We start from the raw sequence: 20,403 nt of genomic DNA, 5'->3' as shown, positions 1-20,403 counted from the left end.
TTTTCATGCTTATCAGCCATGTGGTTAATGCTTTTGATATCTTGTTTAAGATTCTTTGCCTATAGGAAAGTCAGGAAACTAGAATCCTATGTTATCTTCTGGAAGCTGTATTGTTTACCTTAGAGGTCTATAATCCTCCTGGAATTTATTTTTGTTTTTGATGTGTTACAGCTCAAGATTTTTTCTTTTTTCTTTTTGGCCCTATGGATATCCAGCTACTCCAGGAGAACTTACTGAAAAGACTATCCTTTCCCCACTGAACCGTGCTATGTGTGTGGGTCTGTCTCTAGACTCTTCCTTTGGCCTGTTTATTTTTCCATGTTGCAGTACTGTGTTGACATAATTGCAGTAGTTTTACAGTAAGCTTTGATATCTGGTAATGTTAATGTTAATGTTTGTTCTTTGTTGTTATTCAAGCTTGTCTCGACTGTTCTTAACCTTTTGCCTGGGGATTGTGTAGAATTGCATTGAATCTGTGGATCTACTTGAAGACTTGATCTCTTTATGATAATGAATCTTACAGTCTAGAAACATGGTTCCCCTCTATTTGTTTGTGCTCTTTTAATTCTTTTCAATAATAGAGTCGTTTTCTGTGTAGATGCCTTACACAGCTTTTCTTAGATTTATTCCTGGGTATTTGGTGATTTTAAGCGGTGTCTTCAAATTTTTATTTTCCAAATGTTTGCTGCAGATTGTTCCAACCAGCGTGTACTGCAGTCCAGTTCTGATGCCAGTCATCTGGAGTTAGCATCAGTCCTCACGGGTCTAAGGGCTCAGTCTTCCCCGGAGGGCCCTCACCTCAATATCAGCCATAAGTGGGGTCCTCTCCACTCCACTTGTGTACTTCTGACCAACTGGCTATAAATTCAGGGGTGCTCACCAATCCCCTCAGGTTTGATAGTTTGCTGGGATGGCTCATAGAATGCAGGAAAGTGCTACACTCGGATTATTTTATTTATTTGTTTGTTTGTTTGTTTTGTTAAAGGAGGTACTAGGGATTGAACCCAGGACCTCTTACGTGCTGAGCATGTGCTCTGCGCTATACCCTCCCCCTACAGTTTTGTTTTTCTTCTAATTTTATTTTTTATTGAAGTGTAGTTGATTTACAATGTTAGCCTACGGATTTACTTTAAAGGATGCACATAGGATGGGCTCTGTCTATGAGGATCTCGGACAGGTGGCTTCCATGTCCTCTTCCCCTGGAATCAGGGTATGTTACCCTTCTGGTACCTCAGTGGGTTCGCACACTGGGAGCTCCACTGAGCTTTGAGATCCAGAGTTTTTATCAGGCCTTCCTTAGTATGATTAAGTGATTGAACTCTGTCTCTCCTTCTCTTCCCTGGAGGTAGAGCCTTTGTTTAACTGGTGACCAGCCCCATCTGAAACTATCCAGGGTGCCACCTTGAGTCATCTCATTAACATCACAAAGACAACCCTCTCAAATCAGGAAATCCTAGGGCTTTTGAAGCTCTGTGCCTGGAACTAGGTTCAGAGACCAGTTATAGTATACTACACAAGTATAGAGAAATAGAGTTAATTTTTGAATAGTGACTGAATCCATTGACCTTGCCAAATTGACTGTTTTAAATTCTAATAGTTTATTTTAGATTCTTTTGGCTTTTCTGCACACAATTATGTTGCCTTTGAATGTGGCAATTTTATTTACTTACTGCTAATCTTTGTACATTTTATATTTGCCTTATTTCACTGGCTAGGACATAGGATCGTGTTGAACTGGTATACAGTGGCCATCCTTGTCTCCTACATTTCAGGGGAAAGCTTTCAAAATTTATCATTATTTAGATTTTGATATAGTTTGGGGGTAGATTTCCTTTATCAGATCTAGAAAATTTCCTCCTCCTCCCAGTTTGCTGAGAGTTTTTGTAATGAATGGATGTTGAATTTTACCAAATGCTTTTAAAATATCTATTGAGATGATTAAATGATTAATCTCCCTTATCTGAATTACACTGACTGATTTTTTTAATGTTAATCTGTAAACATTTGTTGTGTAACAGGAATAAACCAACTTAGTCATGATGTACATTTTTTACACATCACTAGATTTGATTTGCCAATATCTTTATTTAGAATTTTTGCATCTATGTTCATGAGAGAGACAGGTCTATAGTTTTGTGTTTTTTTTTTCCTGCCATTAAAAAAGAAATTGTGGAAGATATTACAAGATGTCCCTGTTCGGTTTTTTGTTTGTTGTGGCAGGAAGAATAATTGCTTAATAATTAAGTCTTTTCCCCTCTTTTAACTAATATCCCAGTTTAGATGAGCAAGTTTGAACACAGCAAATAATATTCATCACTCTCCCTCCCCATCTCCTGCTTCTCCTGCTGACAACCAGTTATAAGCCTCTTACATCACATAAAATGTTGCCACAGTTATTCTGTTCAGGTTTTGATATCAAGGTCTAGAATGATTTTAATAGAATTTATTATACCTTCATGACTAACATGGGACCCATGGGCTCGCTAATAGTGGTCCAGTTTGTAGATTGATTTGTCCATAGATTATTAGCTGGTTGCACAGACAGGTCCAAAGAGCGGGTGCCTCCCAAGGCAGGTGAGCTGGGAGGCTGAGCAGTCCTGCAGGGGAGTGATGAGGAGGGGCTCTTCCTGGGCAGGGGACCCGACGGCCAGGGGCTGGGATTCCGGGGAAAGGCCAGAGGGGCTCCTGAGAAGAGAGGACTGGGCAGAAAGAGGGAGAAGCAGTTTACTGGAAGAGTCTAAAGTCAAAAGGAGGCTGGTGGTTTCTTCTTCCACTCACAGGCAGGGCCACCGGGCCAGCATCTTCTCTCCACTTTCTTTCTTTCCGATGAGGAAGGTAGTTCTAGCTCTGTGTGTTCGTCCCTGCCTTCCGAGCTGTCCCTCGCTGCCGTGTGCTCCAGGAGAGGTTTCCACATCACTGAGGCCCAAGACACCAGCATGAGGTCTGAACTTACTCCTTGGATAACTTAAGAAACTTAAAAAAAAAAAAACCCTGTCCTCGAATATATGTGTGTATATACATGACTGGGACATTGTGCTGTACACCAGAAACTGACACATTGTAATGGACTACTTCAGTTAAAGAAAAAAAAACCCTGTCCTTTGACCCAAGTATTCCTCTTCTAGAAATCTATCTTAAGGATATAGAGATAGACCCAAATATATTTATTACAAGGATTTTCATAATGGCAAAAAAGGGGAAGGGCTCAGTTTAAGAGCCCAGTGGGGACTGGGATTATATACACATGTAAATGTGATTATGAAATATTATGAAGCCATTTAGTTTTTTAAAATAAAGTGCTTGCTTGCTTGCTTGCTTGCTTGCTTGCTTTATTCATTTATTCATTTATCTATCTATCTATCTATCTGGGGGTGGGTAATTAGGTTTACTTATTTATTTATTGGAGGTACTGGGGATTGAATCCAGGACTTTGTGCGTGCTAAGCTGTACCCTCCCCCAAAGCCATTCAGTTTTTACAAATGTTTTTATGACATGGGCAAATACAGAGAATGTGAAGTATTTTTTTTAAAAAGCAGAGTACAAAACTACACAATGATCCAATTTGTGGTAAAAATATATATTGTAATATTTTATCTATTATGTAAATTTTAAAAAGACCAAAGGAAACACACAGTTAACAGTTACCTTTGGAAGGTAGGATTAAAAGTGATCTTAATTTCCACCTTTCTACTTTTGTTACCACTATCAGAAAGAAAAAAAAAGCATGTAAAAATTAGACGTAAAGAAAAAAATTACGAGAAAATTGGGGAAATTAGCGTTGCCTGTTGACCTTAAGGAATTCTGTATTTAAGTGTGATAGTACTATTGTGGTTTTGCTTTTTTAAAGGGTCCTTAACTTTTTATTTGTTTATTTTTTTAATTTTTATTTTTCGTTTATTTTTATTTTTTAAATGGTCCTTAACTTTTGGAGATACTTTTGCTTCGGTAAAAGTTATAGATGTTTACAGGTAAGATCAGGGATTTCCTTCATAATAAACCAGTGGAGTGAGTGGGAGGAGAGAGGAAACAAGATTTGCCAAAGGAGTGGTTAATTGTTTAAGGCAGGTGAAGGGTGTAATTATATTATTTCCTCCACTATTGTATATGCTTTTATTTCCCATCATAAGAGGTTAAAAATTAGAGACTACTGGTTAACTGAAAAATCAAAGGCATGGAGGCCTGTCCCCAGGGTGAGAGACCAGTCTTAGGGTCCCCTGACGCCTGTTTGTCAACAGCTTCATCCCTGGGGCACTTGGGTTTAAAGAAGGCTGTTTGGAGAAGTCCCACTTCTGAATCCCAGCTTGCTCATCCCTTCCCAGTATGATCCTGGGCAGGACTTCTGAGCCTGGGTTTCCTCATATGAAGAGTAGATTCCCTGAAAAAAAAAAAAAAGAAAAAAGGATAGGGTCCCTAGTAGGAGATGCTTCAGGGTAGGGGAAGGCTTGGGTGGGACAGCCCCCTGCCCCCCTCCCCTGAAGGTGCTTACCCCAACTGCTCCGTGCCTGAGAGGGACACCTGAGTGTCTACAAGGGACAAAGGTGTAGCCACATTTACAGGCTAAATGAATGAAATAAATAAATGAAGCTTTTTACACCTTTTTGATCATGGACCCTATTAGAAAAAAAATTATTTTAAACTTGTATCTCCATTCATTCAAAAATTATATACATGTACTGTTTTACTAATATATATATTATAAAACAAAGCAATTTTTAAAGAACTAAAAACGAAATTACCATTATTTTTAAATGTCTTGCTAATGGTTATCACTTCATGTTATCTGTAGCACATACCTCATCTACTTTCTCAAGGCACAGAATACCCTTATGCTGGGATTCATCGTTACTGACAGTGGTTACATGTCTGTGTTTCAAATAGTGTTCTTAATTTTGAATTATTTGGGCCACCTGCTCAGCCCTGACCCCATCCTTACTGATTTTCCCCCAGTGCTGATTGGGGCGGGGCTTGGGGAGAGGGGCAGCTCTGGCCTTGCAGGCGCCTCTGCTCTTTGCTCTGGGATTTCCTTGCCTGGATCTTGTTAGGCAGCTGTCCATTTTGTGAGCTTTGATTGAGTCACGTGTACTCAGCATCACATGTAAGCCTGTCTGCATGTTTTCCCCATTTGCTGGAGTGTGAGTGGGTGGGTGAGTGCTTGCAGGAGCCCGAGAGCCCCTTGGTCACCTGTGGTGCCTGGTGACCCGTTGGCTCGTAGACCTGGTCAGGGCCCACCTGGTCAGTCTGCGTATAAACAAAAGCTAAAGTTGCTCATTTATCTTGGATTGAAAGTAAATGGAAGTGGAGACTGGGATGAGTACCCCTTTTGGAGACCCTTTTCTGAAAGATCTTGGACAGGCCATGGCTGTGTTGTCTTGCTCGGGGTAGCTGGGCTAGTCGATCTGCTGGTCTTTCTCGAACCCCTTTTACCTGCAGACCCCTGTATGTTTTGGCAAGTGGCCCCCATGTCTCCACTTCCATTTCTCTTTTCCATGCAGCCATCCTCCTGTCACTCTCTTTTTTCTGCTTTACTCTGTTTTTCTCTTTGTCTTGCCTTCCATTTTCACTTCTTTTCTTTTCAAAACATAACCTGCTCTAATGTAGTATTTTCACTGGTGGTATTTATTGAATAGCTTACTTTTTGAGCACCTGCTGTGCATTTAGCCTCATCTAGACCTCAAGGTATAGGTCAAGAGCCACCGAATATAATTTCTGCAGGTGAGAGTGGAAACTGGGACCCCTACTGGGGAAGGCAGTTTGGAGGTTTCTGTCACATTTGCCAGTGCGTAAACCCTTTGACCTAGTGACTCCACATCTGTAAACGTGGAGTAGTGTAACATGCATCAAATGATGGACGTTCAAGGGTGGTCGTTGCAGCATTGTTTGCAGGAGTAAAAAGATTGGAAACAATTGTATGTCTGTCATCTGAAGGCAGAGGATCAGATCCATCCTGACATCCCCCAGTGGAGCTCTCCACAGGGAGGCGACCAGCTCTGTGCCCCAGTGACATCGGTAAGGGCAATGTGCAAGGTGCAGAAAGTGTATGTTGTATTTTTAATTAAAATAAAAATTACAAAGTAATATATTTATTGTAGAAACTTTTAGAAAGTGGAAAATGTTTAAGAAATAAAAGTCCAAGTACCTTCATCCTACTTATCAACAAAAATATTTTTGTTGCATTTTCTTCTTGTCAGTTAGCAATGAACTGTATTGCTTCTCTCCCTCAAAATGAGATCTCATTCTGTCTTTTCTGATTATAAGTGTAAAAATCAAAAAGTAATACATGTTGATTTAATTTAACAAATTTTTAAATTTTTATTTGTTTTTGTGGAGGGAGATAATTAGGTTTTACTTATTTGTTTATTTTTAATGGAGGTACTGGGGATTGAACCCAGGACCATGTGCATGCTAGGCACGCACCCACCTCAGAGCTATACCCTCCCCATGTTGACTTTCAAATGCATTAAGCAAAGGCAAAAGAAACCAATTTCGCTCATTACTGTCCTGTTTTGTGACTTTTTGCTTTACACAAATGGTGAACCACCATCTTTTAAAATAAATCTGTGTCTACTTCAGCCTTTTTAGTGGCTGCAGTACCGTGTCATAAACCACATTGGGTGGACCCTCCCGGGCATACCTTGAACATGTCCTGGGCGCTTCCTTTGTGTTAAGGTCTTTCCTAGAAGTGAAGGAAATGGTGGGTTCCGAGGTTTTACGCATTTTACATCTTGACATGTGCTGCCAAATCACGAAGAAAAATTTTCATTGTTCTCTCCAATACTGCACTCTTTGAGTCACCCTGGTCTTATGTTTTAATTTATATTAAAATTAAGGACCTCCTCAGTGTTCTTTTAAATTGATTATTTATTAAACATCTTCCTCCAGGCCCTCCCCAGTCTGGCCCTGTCTGCTCTGGATCCTTTACAGTATTCTTTTTGTGTGAAACTCTCCCAGCCCCTTGGAGCTGAGGAGCACTGGGATGGGAGAGCTGTGCTGACCTCTATGGTTCCTCTCCTCTCCCGGCCTTCTTGCTGGGATGGGCCACGGCTCCTCCTGCTGGCTGAGGTCAGCATGATTAATAGCTTAATCCTGCCCTGGCTGTTTGGAGGGAGGCAGAGGAGGGGATGCCCAGGAAATCAGGGTGCCTGTTCTTTGCAGGTGCAGGCCCATGGCCCAAGGCTGTCTTCCCGTGGCCTGGCCAGTGCCTCTCCCCTTCAGGGGAGGGGGCACCTGAGAGATCAGGGCCAGTGCTGGACCTGGGATAGCAGGAGGAGAGACTTGTCCAGAGGCCAGCGAGAGGTGCTGACACCATCTTGGGTGGTGGGGATCCCACATCTGCTCTGGGGCCCCTGGATCTTCCCCAGGAGAAAAGGCAGCTGGAGCCAGTGAGGAGGGCCCCCTGAAGCCCTGTGGACTTTGAAACCCAGCACCTAGTGATGTGTTTTTCTTATGGTCTTTGAGAAACTATGAAGTTTTTTTTGGAGGGGGAGGACACAGTGGAAGGCGGAGGGCTGGACTTTCTGGCACCCCTGGCGACCTCCTTATATGTTTCTAGCAAAGAGTTTGGTACGTCTTCTGTGCACTGGCCCAGGGGTGGGGGCGCGTGAAGAGGATGGAAGTCACAGTGCTCAGCCTGGCTGAGCTGCATCCTGGTCCTGCGAGTGCGGGAAAGGAAGACCTGGGGCGGGGCAGGGGCAGTGAATGCTAACGAGGCACCTAGGGTGGGGTTTGGGCAGGCAGAGGGTGAAGAGGTCAGGGGAGGGTCATCGAGGGACTCCAGCAGATTCTGGGTCCTCTCACTGCTTGCCCCCTCTTCCAGGTGGGAGAGGGCAGCGAAAGAGGCCCGGGCTTGCTGCCTGAGTCTGCTGATCCCTCACGTGTAGGTTTTCAGCCTGGACCAAGGCTGACGAAGGGCAGAGCCTGCAAGCTTGGAGCCGCAGGTGGCCCAGAGGCGACCCTGGGATGGCAGCTTCTAGGTGCCTCCTTCCCCACAGCCAGGTTGTCTCTCCCCAGCAGTCCTGGAATTTAGAAGGCTCAGGGAGCCCCAAGCCCCAGGAGAAGCAGTGTGAGAGTATTCAAGAGCTACTTTCTTTCTGATTATTACTATTGATTATGGAAATTTTAGAATTTCTATTCAGGAAAGTATAAAAAAGGAAACAAAAACCATTCTGGATCCCGCATACCATTTGGTTAAATAATATGAAATTGTCTTTTTTTTTTATTGAAAATAGTCAAATATCAGCAATTTCATCTGGATCAGCCAAATATAATCATTTTGCTGTATTTCCTCCGCCTTTTTCCTCTGAGTAAGAACTGCTTTGAAAAATATGGGATTCTCAGCTTTTGGAGTAGATGTATTACTTAAGTGTTCATGTGTCATTTCTCACCCTAGCCACCCCCCCCAAAGCCCAATTATCCAGTTGAATGGACACTAAATATAAAATAAGGTAACTCATTAAAATGAAGTTCTATATTAGATTTAAATTCCATACAATGAGAATAATAAATATAAGTCCTAAGTTGATCGTCTTATTCTAAATGGTAAATCAGTTAATTAACATCTTATAGAATTATAGAAACTTTTTTTTTTAATGGAGGTACTGGGGATTGAACCCAGGACCTCATGCATGATAAGCATGCGCTCTATCACTGAGCCATACTCTCCCCCAGAAACTTTTTTTTTTCAGAAACTTCTTAATTACTAAAATTCAAAATAATTCTTTCTCTAGTCTCTGTCCCTTTTCCCCTCCCCCATTAGTTATGTCTCCTTTTCCAAGAAATGTCCATTCCACAAATATTCGTTGAACGCCTACTCGCTGTCCTGAGATTTGGGAAGACAGACTGATGCCTCTGCTGTAACGGAGCTCTCAATCTAGTGGGAGAAGATGGGCCAGAAAACGATAAACACAATGAACCAGCATATTGGATTGTTTATCTCAGGTGAAAAACTAACGACCAGGGGTGAGGTGTGGGAGGAATGGTTGCTGTATTCAATATGAGGTGACATTTGAACATTGAACAATGACCTGACGCAGGGCTGAGCTGTGCAGAGGTGTGGGGGAGGAGCAGGCCAGGCGAAGGGAGCAGCCTGGGGGTTTGAGGAAGAGCCTGTAGGCGCCTGAGAGAGAGGAGGAGGAGGTCAGCAGGAAGGGCTTTGGGACCAGGCGCTGGGAGGAATGTGGCATTTACTTGAAGTGAGTCAGAGCCGCTGGAGGGTTTTGGGTACGGTATGAGATGACATTGTAACTTCCACTGTAAGAGGGTCCCCCTTGCTACTGTACTGAGAGTAGATTTGGGGGCCAGGGCGAGGACTTGGGGTCTCGCCCTCTGGGCAAGAGGAGATGCCTGTGGCTTGGGGCGGGACAGTGGCAGCGGAGGCTCCCAGAAGACGCTGGATTCTGCATGTCTTCTGCAGACAGAGCTGATGGGATCTGTTGACTGGGTTGGATAAGAAGGGTAGAGAACTAAAGGAGGCAAAGTTTCTTCCACCAGGGCCCCATTAACAGGATGGGTGGAGATTGGGGAAGCCTGGGGGGAAGGGCAGGAGCTCAGTATTGGCCGAGTTAAGTTCAAGGTGTTAGACATCCGCATGGAGCTTGCTGTCAGCCAGCAGCTGGATATACGAGTCTGGAGGGCACAGGAGAGGGCTAGTCTGCAAATAGTTACTTGAGACACCTTGACTTACAGCTTGTATTTAAAGTTACGAGGCAAGTGACCAGGTGCAAGGACTGAGCCCTGGGACCCTCTCGCATTAAGAGGCCAGGGAGAAGCAGCCCTGAGGTCAGAGTTACTTAAGGAGAGCTGTGTACTAGAAGCCAGGGGAGGACGGATTTCCAGGAGGTGGGAGAGAGTTGATCCCTTGTCAGAGACTGCAGCTTGGGCAGGTCATCTGAGAATGAGACCCTACCATTGGAGGTCACTGGTGACTTTGGCAAGAGAGGTTCTCTGGCCAGTGGAGGAGAAGTTTCTGCTAAGACCAAAAAATGGCCCCTCTGGGTAGATAAATTAGAAAAAGGCCAACACAGCCCAGGGTCCTGTGCCTGGGCCAGCAGAGGGTGACTGACTGGCCTCCACCCAGCACCTTTGTGTGGGGCTTCAACAGGCTAGTCACAGTCAACACCAGGGCATTAAGCTCTCAGTCTACAGAGGAAGGCTGGCGGGGCGCAGTGCCCCGGGTGTCTGCACACCTCCAAGTGCTGCCACTAGAGGGCGGCCATGTGCCCTGGTGGATTCCAGGAACAAAGAAGCCTCAGAGAGAAGGCAGGAGGGCTGAGTGGCTCAAGGAATCTGCTCATTTCATCTGCAGGAGGGATATCTGCATCCTTCTGAGAAGCTGCCAGCCCTTCCCTGTGAGGCTCAGTGTGACCTGCGACTGTTTGTGTGTCAGGACTTGTTCAGAGCCTCTGGGTTAGTTAGAGGGTGCAGCGGGGAGGAGGACGATTTCTCAGGTTGCTGACTCCTGGGCAGTGAGCAGCGTGCCACCAGCTGAGCCGCCACATTCAGACACACGCCTTGTTCCCTGGGGCTCAGTCTGGCAAGTTAGGCACAGAGGGTCCCTGCTCACCCTAGACTCTTACCGGTTTCCCTTTGTTCCCTTTCATTTTGTTTTTCCCTTTAATTTTTCTCAATTGAAAAAACAAAAAAACACTCTAGAAGTAAAACATGCCCAGCAAATAGAACAATGGAGAAAGGCATAAAGTAAGGGATAGTAGGGCCCCTCCCTCAGTCTCCAAATACCCCCAAAGTGACTGCTGTGACCTCTTCCAGACATTTCCTGGGCAGTTCAAGCCCCCACCTCCCTGTCTGCAGGCGATGGCACCATGTATCCTGTCCCATTATTTGCTCTTACACTGTAGCCTCTCGAGGGCTTCACTCTGCATTCAGTCCATCCAGCTCTGCCGCATTCTCCCCACAGCAGCCATGGGTCCACTTAAGTACCCCTGCTCCATTACCATTGAGGTTTGAGGTTGTTAAAGAGGGTGTTCTGGTGAACTCCTTTGCTTTTCTTTCTGCGTTTTGAAAATTATGTCCAGAGAATAAGTTCTTATACGTGGAATTTCTGAGTCCAAGCATTGGGACCCTTAATTTTGAGACACGCTGCCAGTCTGGCCTTCTGAAATGAGTGCCCGTTTACCTGCCCACCAGCCAGAGTACCTGTTGGGGACTGCGTGTCTCCCCCAACACCAGTTTCTTAAGAGTGAGCCAGCCTGGAGGTGGTGGCCTCACTTCAGTCCTGGATCCTGCCTGGTGACGTGGTTTAGCTGGCTATTCCAGATGGGCAGCCTCCAGCGGGCCAGGAGGCCTGGGGGCCTGGCCCCGACTGGCCGCTGCCTGCGGGGGGACTTTGGTGGGGCTCTTGCTGCCTCATCTCGAGGAGACTCTGGGAGAGTTTTAATCGAGTCTAGCCATGGTTCTGTCCCGCAGGGCACTGAAAGTTTTTTAACCACAACTGAAAATAAGTGTCTCATAGTGACCAGAATTTTGTGAAAAAGTTTCACAAAATGGTACTCCCCCCTCATCACGTGTGGTATACTTGGAAATAAAGATTTTTCCCTTTATTTTTTAAAAATGCTAGTCAAGGGAATTGGCATCTCTCTGTCTCCCTAAGAGGCCCCTAGGAGTTCTGAAGAGTGCATCCTGGGGTCGGGTTTCCCCGTGGCCGCAGAGACCTGGAGAACATCCCCTGCGGACAGGGCGTTAGAGTGAGGCCGGAGATTGAGTTGTGAAGACGAAGCTGACAGGAGACACTGACCTGTCCTTCACAGCCCTCCAGGGCTTCTCCCCTTAGGCTCCTCCAAACCTGTGTCCCTGCCTGTGGGACACCCAGTCCCTTTCCACCCAGAGTGTGGGCCAGGCCCTTTTTGGCTGTCACCCTTTCGTCATCTCACGGTGGGGCGAGGGACACAAGAGCAGGGTGGGACCCGGAGGAGGGCCTGGGAGCCCTGCGCCCCACGCAGCTTCTGTGAAGGATCCTTCCTTCCCACCCTCTGCCTCCTAACTTTCTCTTGCTGGAGCTGGAAGTGTGGCCCTCCTCTCATTATAGAAGCTGCCTGGCCTAATTATAGCCTGGGCTAATTTGTTAATGGCTTTGGGAACTGAGAGCCCCTGCCTTGGGCAGGATCACAGCTCCTGGGGGCATGCAGGGGAGTTTTGCCAAGGAGAACTGGGTGAAGGGATGTGAGTGTCCCTTGGCCTGTAGGGGGTGGGTGATGTGGCCCCCTGGGGAGCCCTGTGTCCAGTTAGCCCACAGGGCTCTGTCCGAAGGCTTCTTTGTCCACGGGTTGTCAGGCTGGATCTCTCCCCTTCCCAGGGGTCCCGGGAGCCCCTGATACACAGCATCATCCAGGGCTTTGCCATTTGCATTTAAATAGAATTATTTAAACAAATGGTCCTTAAATGCTTTTAAATATTTTTTTTAATTGAAGTACAGGCAGTTACAATGTATCAATTTCTGGTGTACAGTGTAATGTTTTAGTCATACATATACATACATATATTCGTTTTCGTATTCTTGCTTTCAATTGTAGCTATAAAATATTGAATATAGTTCCCTGTGCTATACAGATTAAATTTATTTTTTATATATTTTGTATTATAGTAGTTAATATTTGCAAATCTCGAACTCCCGATTTATCGCTTCCCACCCCCTTTCTCCCTGGGTGACCATAATTTTATTTACGATGTCTGTGAGCCTATTTCTGTTTTGTATATAAGTTCATTACTGTCTTTTTTCATTAGAGTCCACATATGAATGATATCATATGGTATTTTTCTTTATCTTTCTGGCTTATTTCACTTAGTGTGATCATCTCCAGATCATCCATGTTGCTGCAAATGGCATTATTTTATTCTTTTTTGTGGCTGAGTAGTATTCCATTGTATAAATATACCACAGCTCCTTTATCCAGTCATCTGTCGATGGATATTTAGGTTGTTTCCATGTCTTGGCTATTTTATACAGTGCTACTGTGAACATTGGGGTGCATGTATCCTTTCACGTTAGAGTTCCTTCCGAATATGTGCCCAGGAGTAGGTAAATGCCTTTAAATTAAAACATACTTTTGGTTTTCTTTTTCATAAGAGCAATATCTATTTGCAATAGAAACTTAAAGAATTACAGAAAAGGGAAAAGGCCATTCATGATGCCACCCCAGTGACTCATGGCCCCATTTTGTTCGAGGAGTCTCGTGACCAGTCGCTCTGCTTTTGTCTGACTCAGGACTTTGTCCCTGCAGGGAAGTCCCACCTGGCCATAGTGCAGAAGGTGAACAACGAGGGCGAAGGTGACCCCTTCTATGAGGTGTTGGGCCTGGTCACCCTAGAGGACGTCATCGAGGAGATCATCAAGTCCGAGATCCTGGATGAGTCTGACATGTACAGTGAGTGTCACCCCACACCCTGTGCTACTCAGACTGATGTCTGTCCCGAGGTGGCACGGCCACTGCGGGGACAGGGAGGCTGGGTGCTGGCCCTGGGCAGGGGAGCTGGGAGCACACTGCTCAGAGCAGTGAGAGGAGCCACCTTCCTTCCTCCTGCCTTTGTGCCTCGGCCCAGATGCTGCTGCCAGGTTTTCCAGGCTGTTCCTGAGTCCCTGGGGGATGCTGTTTTCAGTTCCAGATTCTTTCTCTTGTAGCTGACAACCGAAGTCGGAAACGGGTATCTGAGAAAAACAAACGTGATTTCTCAGCCTTCAAGGATGCTGACAATGAGCTCAAGGTGAAAATTTCACCTCAGCTACTTCTGGCTGCTCATCGCTTCCTGGCCACAGGTAAGAGCAGGAGGAAGGCCTTCAGGTGTCAGTGGATACAGTCCCAGAGGGAGACAGACCCGTCTCTGGCTGCTCCCCACCAGCCCCCTCTGGGGACGAGGGCTGCAGCAGATGAAAGATTCCAGGAAAGTTTGGCTGCCTCTGGGAAGGGTGAGGCACCACCCCATGAGATTCCTGCAGTTGGCAAACCTCCAGGAAGGATTCGGGTTTATTTTGGAAATAACTGCTGGGGGGACCTGAGGTGGGTACCAGGCTCCCTTCCATGTGCCTCCTGCACCCACCCTGCCTCCTCCCGGGTGCAGCCCACAGCTCTGCCCACTTACCTTCTCCCAGCACCTGGATCTGTCTCTGCCTCCCCTCCACCTGCATCTGCTGGGTCCCAGGAGACCTGACCTCTAGTCAGTGACTCTTCTCTCTTCTTGCTTCTGGTTCAAAGCTCCTTTGGAGACGTGGGTGATTGATTAGGAAAATGCCTGCCTGCTCTGTCCTCCCTGCCCCAGTCCAACTTCCTTCCCGGCCCTAACTTGCTAAAGCTGTGATAATCTCTTCCCCTGCATTTTTCCTGCTAGGATATTGATGACACAGATAATGACCATAATGATAGTCACATATATCAAGCCTTTCCCATGTGGCGAGCATGTGTTTAAATGTCTTTACCTGTTACCCTCACAGCGGCCCTGTGAAGTTTTAAATCCCCATTTTACAGATGAGGAAACTGAGGCACCGGTGAAGGGATTTGCCTGAGGTCGTGTTCTGTTAGTATAGGAGACCTCATTCAGGCCCAGCAGGCAGGCAGGAGCTGGGGGCGCTCCCTCCAGGGGTGTGGCAGTGGCTGTATTCCCGGCCCTGCGTGAAGTCCTCGTCTCTCCTCCTGCAGAAGTCCCCCAGTTTAGCCCCTCTCTGATATCAGAGAAGATCCTGCTGCGGCTACTCAAGTACCCAGACGTCATTCAGGAGCTCAAGTTTGATGAGCACAACAAGTACTACGTGCGCCACTACCTGTACACCCGGAACAAGCCGGCCGACTACTTCATCCTCATCCTGCAGGTGAGCCTGGCCCGCCCCTCGCCTGCCGGGACCCAGGGTCCCAGTGCTTTCCAGCCCTCAAGCCTCTGCTCCCACCCACCTCCCCCGTGCCCTTCCTCCTGCCCCGGGTCTTCAGGGCGGGCACCAGCTCTTCTTCCGTGCGGCCCACACCCCCACTCACTCCATCTGTGTTTTCCTTCCCACTGTCTTTGGAACCCTGACCTGTGTATGCTCAGGGGAAGGTGGAGGTGGAGGCCGGGAAGGAGAACATGAAGTTTGAGACGGGCGCCTTCTCCTACTACGGGACCATGGCCCTGTCCGCGTCCCCCTCTGGTGAGTTGCTGGGCCTGGTCTGGGCTGCCATCCAGCATGCCTGGACCGGGAGGGACATGGACTGGCCCTCCAGAACCTAGAGCAATCTGGAAGGCTCGTAAGCCAGGTGGCTTGGGGGAGAGGAGGCCAGCGCGGGCCAGAGCTCCAGGGCTGGGAAGAGCAGTGACTTGTCCCTGGGAACTGAGTTCAGAGGGTGGAGGGAAGAGATGGGGAGGAGGTCCAAGCAGAGGCCTAGAGGGAGCTGAGAGTGTGTCCTGGGGACCTGAGACCAGCCTCCCAGAAGATGAAGAAAACATGGGTATGTGTCAGGGAGCCCTGGAAAGTTGAGGCGTTTGCTTGTGATAGGAAGCAGGAGGCTGTTAGTGGCCCTCGAGCAGGGGGACATGTGACAGCTGAATGGGCCAGCGGGCAGGTGGGCCACAGTGGCCTTCCTTGGCCATGATGCTAGGAGGAGAATTGAGATGGAGGCAGGGCCTTGCTCATGAAGACTGCGATGGGGGGAGGAGGCCAAAGCGCCCCGGTCGAGGGCCAGGCCAGGGCCCACTGGCCGCACAGATTGCACATGGGTTTGGCTCTTTGAGGGCTGAGCCACTCACTGCCTTTTGGTTAAGGATCAGTTCTGATGCAGTAAAGGGACTTGGGGACAAATAGGGGACTGGACACCCTCTGAGCGAGGTTATAGAAAGTGCTGGGAAGGGCAACGCTGGTACCCTCTGCTTCTTCAGTCTCGAGCAGCTCAGGCTGCCCTTGCCAGAGGGGTCTTGCAGAGGAGGCCCACATCTCACCGAGCCCAGCTCCTTGCTGGTTGTGTGTCCCCTCCGAGCCTTAAGAGGGGCCCTGGTTGCTGCGGGCTGGAGAATGAAAGTCTGCTTTGGTGCTGGGGATAGGCCCACAGCGAGGAGGCACTGCAGCCTCTGGGCAGTCTCTGTGCTCTCAACAGGACAGCCTACTGCTGTCCTTACAGAGAGGACCCTGTGTGGGGGGCCGGGCACCCATGCGTACTGATACAGCTCAGCTCATCCACCAGCCTGAGCAGGCTCCCGGAGAGAGAGTGGGTGAGAAACAAGGCTCCAGAGCTGGGTTTTGGAGCAGATGGCCTCTGCCCAGATGCCTTAGGAATGGGAGGACTTCTCTGCCCCTCCCAAGAGCATCTCTTGCCATCCAGTTTGGGAAATCTTGTTCAGCAGGGCACACAGTCACAGAACAGTCCTCCAAGCACTCTTTCTCTGCAGCGATGCCTCCGAGCCTGGGTCAGGGTCCTAGGCTCTGTCCCTTGACCTGGAGACCCGCAGTTCCCATTTGGAGTGCCTGGAAGGGAGGGAAGATGACTTCTGGGGGACTCTGTATTCACTGTGGGAGCTCTTGGGCCCACTCCACCAGCTTCCGCTCTTCTCTGAGCTCCTCCCCTTTTCTACTTTGCCACCTCTCTGCTGCAGCAAGCCTTCTCCGTCCTGTTCCTGTGGCTCCATGTCCACCCCACCCATCACTGACCTCTTCCTCTTTTGCTCCAGTGCCTTCAACCCAGGTCGGGTGTCCGCCTGGCAAGCGGAACTCCCTGCTCTCCTGGCTCTCAGGTAACCTGGCATGGCTGGAGAAGTTTGACTGCCACCTGTCGCCTGAGTCTGCATCCCGCAGCTGCATTAACCTCTCCCAGCAGGCACTAGCCCCCCCAACACACACTCTGCCCTGCCCGTGGACCTGCGGGCATCCCGCCTGTTCACACTTGTGGGCCAGCCTGATTTGTGCTGGCTCTGCTTGGCCTAGGACCCAGTTACTGGGTGCCTTTGCCCAGGTCCTGGAGGAGCTTCCTCCAAGGTCCTTCAGTCCTTGAGAAGACACACACACATGCGCACACGCACAGGCACACGCACATGCACAGGCACAGGCACAGGCACACAGGCTGGGACTAGAGAGTGTCTTGTTCCTGGCCAGGCCAAGTGAGCCCAGCTGTTCTGCACTGCCTGCTCAGGGTCACTCACAGACCTCAGCAGGATGACTTGTTATCCCACCAGCTTTCTCTGAAAATCTTTCCACCTTTCCTCACAGGCTTTGCTTTTCATTCTTTTGCTGCTGGTGTCCAACTGCCAGTGGGAGGCAGCCACTGGGCGGGTTAGGAGTGTGGCCGCAGACCGCCCTGGTTGACTGCAGTCTCCGCAGATACCAGCTGAATGATTCTGGGCACTGACTTACCCTCTCTAAGTGTGGTTTCCTCATGTGAGATGGGAATGATACATGTGCCCACTTCTTGGAATCGTCATGAGCAGTGAGGGAGAGCATTGATACAAGACATATAGTTAGCACTCACTTACTATTTGGTTTTTATCTATCACAACTGAAGTGTGACATCCCAATCAGAAAGTATTTAGGAAAAGGTCAGATAAATGCCGGCGCTGTTTCTGGCCTTTGATATGTCACCCTCCTGAGCCCTGTCCCAGGGTCGGTGGGAACTATATTGGCTCCAGAATCATTCACTTCGAGGGATCCCCATGCCATGTATCCTGAGGCAGCAGAGGGTGGTGGAAGGTGGTGGTCCTGTCCACGGAGTTCTGGCCTGGGCTGGTGAGCCCAGAGGCGGTTCAGGGCATCACGAGTGTCTTTGAGCTCCAGTCTCAGTGCATGACTTAAAGAAGCTGCTAAAAACCTATCACTTCAGTCAACTGCCCCCCCCCCTTTTTTTGTTTGTACAGCTGGGTTTTTTTTTTCCCCTTCTTAAATGTACGAAAGCACACTTTTCTATTGATCCTCTTGGAAAAAAAAGAAAAGGTGACTTAGAAGTCACTTGTCCTGTTCAAGCACAACCAGCTTTTGACTAATGGGAAGTACAAAGCCATTAATGGCCTTTGAGCAGGGGGTGTCTGGTGAGAACAGAGCGGACCATGTTGGCCTCGCTGGCCAACGCTTCAGCCTCCCTCTCCTCTTCTGGCTCTTGTTTCACAGATGGCCAGGAGTTTGTGTGTACATGGTATGAATCCTGATTACCTAATATGGGAACCGAGACACTTTTCCGTAAGCTTTCTATTTAGAGGCACCAGGATTTCACTATGCAGATGTGCCTTCATTTATTATCCTCATATGCATATTCATGGGGGTCTATATTTTAAATAACACCATGATGTAAACCTCTTAATGAAAAAACCTTTTTCCATGTTTAAGATTATGTCCTTAGATGGGGAGCGTATAGCTCAGTGGTAGAGTGTATGCTTAGCACGCATGAGGTCCTGGGTTCAACCCCCAGTACCTCCATTTGAAATAAATAAATAAACCGAACCACTGCCCCTCTACCTAAAAAAATAAAAATAAAAAAGACGCCATCCTTTAAAAAAAAAAAAAGATTATATCCTTAGACTGTTCTTTCAGAGATGGAATTACCAAGTCTAAAACCTCATTATTTTGTTACATTTTAAAATTTTTATCATAAAGGTAACATAGCTTATTTAGAAAATAGGGCAAGTAGAAAAGAGTCTTAAAAAAATTAAGAAGCACCTATAAATTCATTGTTCAGAAACAAACACTTCACATTTTGGTATATTTCTTTCTAGGACTTCTATTTTTAATAGGTCATGTCACTAATTTATGCTGATTTTAAATTCAGTTCCTGTTTCTGGAGTGTTAATAAGGAATAATTGAAAGCATTCATCATCCAAATAATTAATGTGAAATGTTAAGTAATATCCCTAGTATTTCTATTCTTTTCTAGAACTTAACCAGAAGTGTTACTTAAGTTAGAGTAAGTGATATGTGCACATGATCCTTTAATGGTTGGGCACCACACAATCATAGACTGTCCAGACTGCATTTTCCCAGTTTTATGAATGAAACTCAGAGGTAGAGTATTACTCAATCCAGTCTCACTTGGTTAAATCAGTCACCCAGATTCAATGGTTGCTCTTTTCACTGGGCTATTTGTTAGAACAGCTAACTCAAAAGTTAGATAGTAACTTAGTAGTTAACTAGGCAAATCACTTCCTGTTTGTTTAAAACAAGTCAGCATGCTTTCACAGATAATTTCTTGGTGCATTTTATTGTCTTCTGAGTGTTCGTAAAACTACAAGCTAATGATGTACAATAGTGTGTGCCCTTCCTTTTTCAAAATAAGGAATCGGTTCCTTCCTCACTAGATGTTGAGTCATTCCCCTTTCCTGGTTACCATCAGCTGCAGGGAGCCCCGGGCTGCCCCTAGGGTGGGAAGAGGCACCGCCACCACTACCCCAGGCTTTGCCCCCTGGTGGGGGACTGGATCAGCCTTGGGAACCCGGGAAGCCTGGAGCTCTGAGTCCTTTCGGCTCCTGGGAGAGGAACCTGCTGCCCCCATGGCCCTGCCAGACTGGCTGGGCTCAGCAGACCCCGTGGCAGGACTGTTCACAGAACAGGTCATGCGCGGAACATACTTTTGAGCTCTTAAGGGCATTTTGAGATGTGAACAGGGTGTCATGTTGTTGGGGGGGGTAATCGGTGTGGTGAGAGAGTACAAACTGTAGATTCCTCCTTTTTGTATAATTTAAAAGTATGTAGTTATGTCCCTTGACAGAATCTGTCGTCGAGACAGGGACATGCTTGGGTAATCATCATGTCATCCCTGCCTGATTAGCTGTTGGGGAACTGAGGGCTTTTGTAGCCGTAAACTTTGTGTCTCAGGTTTTGTTTTCTGTTCTGTGTGTTTGTTTTGGGAGACTTTTTAATACTTATTGCACAACAGTAAGTCCTAAACAAACTAACTCATTTGCTTTGATGAGGTCAGACCTTCTGCAGTGAGCGCTTCCGTCTGTGCTCAAGAACGACTTCCTGTTCCCGGTGGGGACACCATGGCCTGGGCATCCGCGGGATGAGGCTAGACAGGAGGCTGTGAAGGGCCCTGGGCTGGCTCCCAGCCTGACAGCCTCTCTCCCCCAACAGACCGCTCCCCGTCGCACCCGACGACCCTCAGCCGCTCGGCCTCCCTCAGCTACCCGGACCGCTCGGACTCGGCCAGTACAGCCCCCCTGGCGGGCAGCAGCAACCAGTTTGGCAGCTCCATCCTGGGCCAGTACATCTCCGACTTCAGCGTCCGGGCGCTCATGGACCTCCAGTACATTAAAGTGAGTGCTCCCCGCGGGCCCCCTCTTCCTCGTCCTGGGCATCTGGACCACTCTGCCTCAGTGGTCTTTCTTTGCTCTGCCACACCCAGCACGGAGGACCCAGACCCAGGATGTGCGTCCTTCCTACTCTTGCTCCTCACTCTTTGCATGGGCTCCTGAGACCCCAGTGGGTCCTGCCCTCTCTTCTGGACTTGCACCCTCCATCCC

General features: G+C 47.7%; 1 protein-coding gene and 1 non-coding gene across 2 annotated transcripts in view; one reads left to right on the top strand and one right to left on the bottom strand.

Annotated features, from left to right (window-relative positions):
* CNNM4 (cyclin and CBS domain divalent metal cation transport mediator 4) overlaps positions 1 to 20,403 on the top strand; it is a 34,154-nt gene that overhangs the window by 11,153 nt on the left and 2,598 nt on the right. Inside the window, exons 2-6 of the mRNA XM_015238830.3 lie at positions 13,230 to 13,373; positions 13,628 to 13,762; positions 14,640 to 14,809; positions 15,025 to 15,121; positions 20,015 to 20,196. Of these exons, the coding sequence (XP_015094316.2) occupies positions 13,230 to 13,373; positions 13,628 to 13,762; positions 14,640 to 14,809; positions 15,025 to 15,121; positions 20,015 to 20,196 (728 nt within the window). The remainder of the gene's footprint in view (positions 1 to 13,229; positions 13,374 to 13,627; positions 13,763 to 14,639; positions 14,810 to 15,024; positions 15,122 to 20,014; positions 20,197 to 20,403) is intronic.
* TRNAD-AUC (transfer RNA aspartic acid (anticodon AUC)) lies at positions 8,587 to 8,659 on the bottom strand. The gene has a single exon. It is a non-coding gene; the product is annotated as a tRNA-Asp (tRNA).

Source organism: Vicugna pacos, chromosome 28, assembly GCF_048564905.1.
Source record: "Vicugna pacos chromosome 28, VicPac4, whole genome shotgun sequence".
In the NCBI taxonomy this organism is placed as follows: Eukaryota; Metazoa; Chordata; class Mammalia; order Artiodactyla; family Camelidae; genus Vicugna; species Vicugna pacos.
The sequence above is the reverse complement of the archived record's forward strand: the minus strand, read 5'-3'. Positions and strand labels throughout refer to the sequence as shown.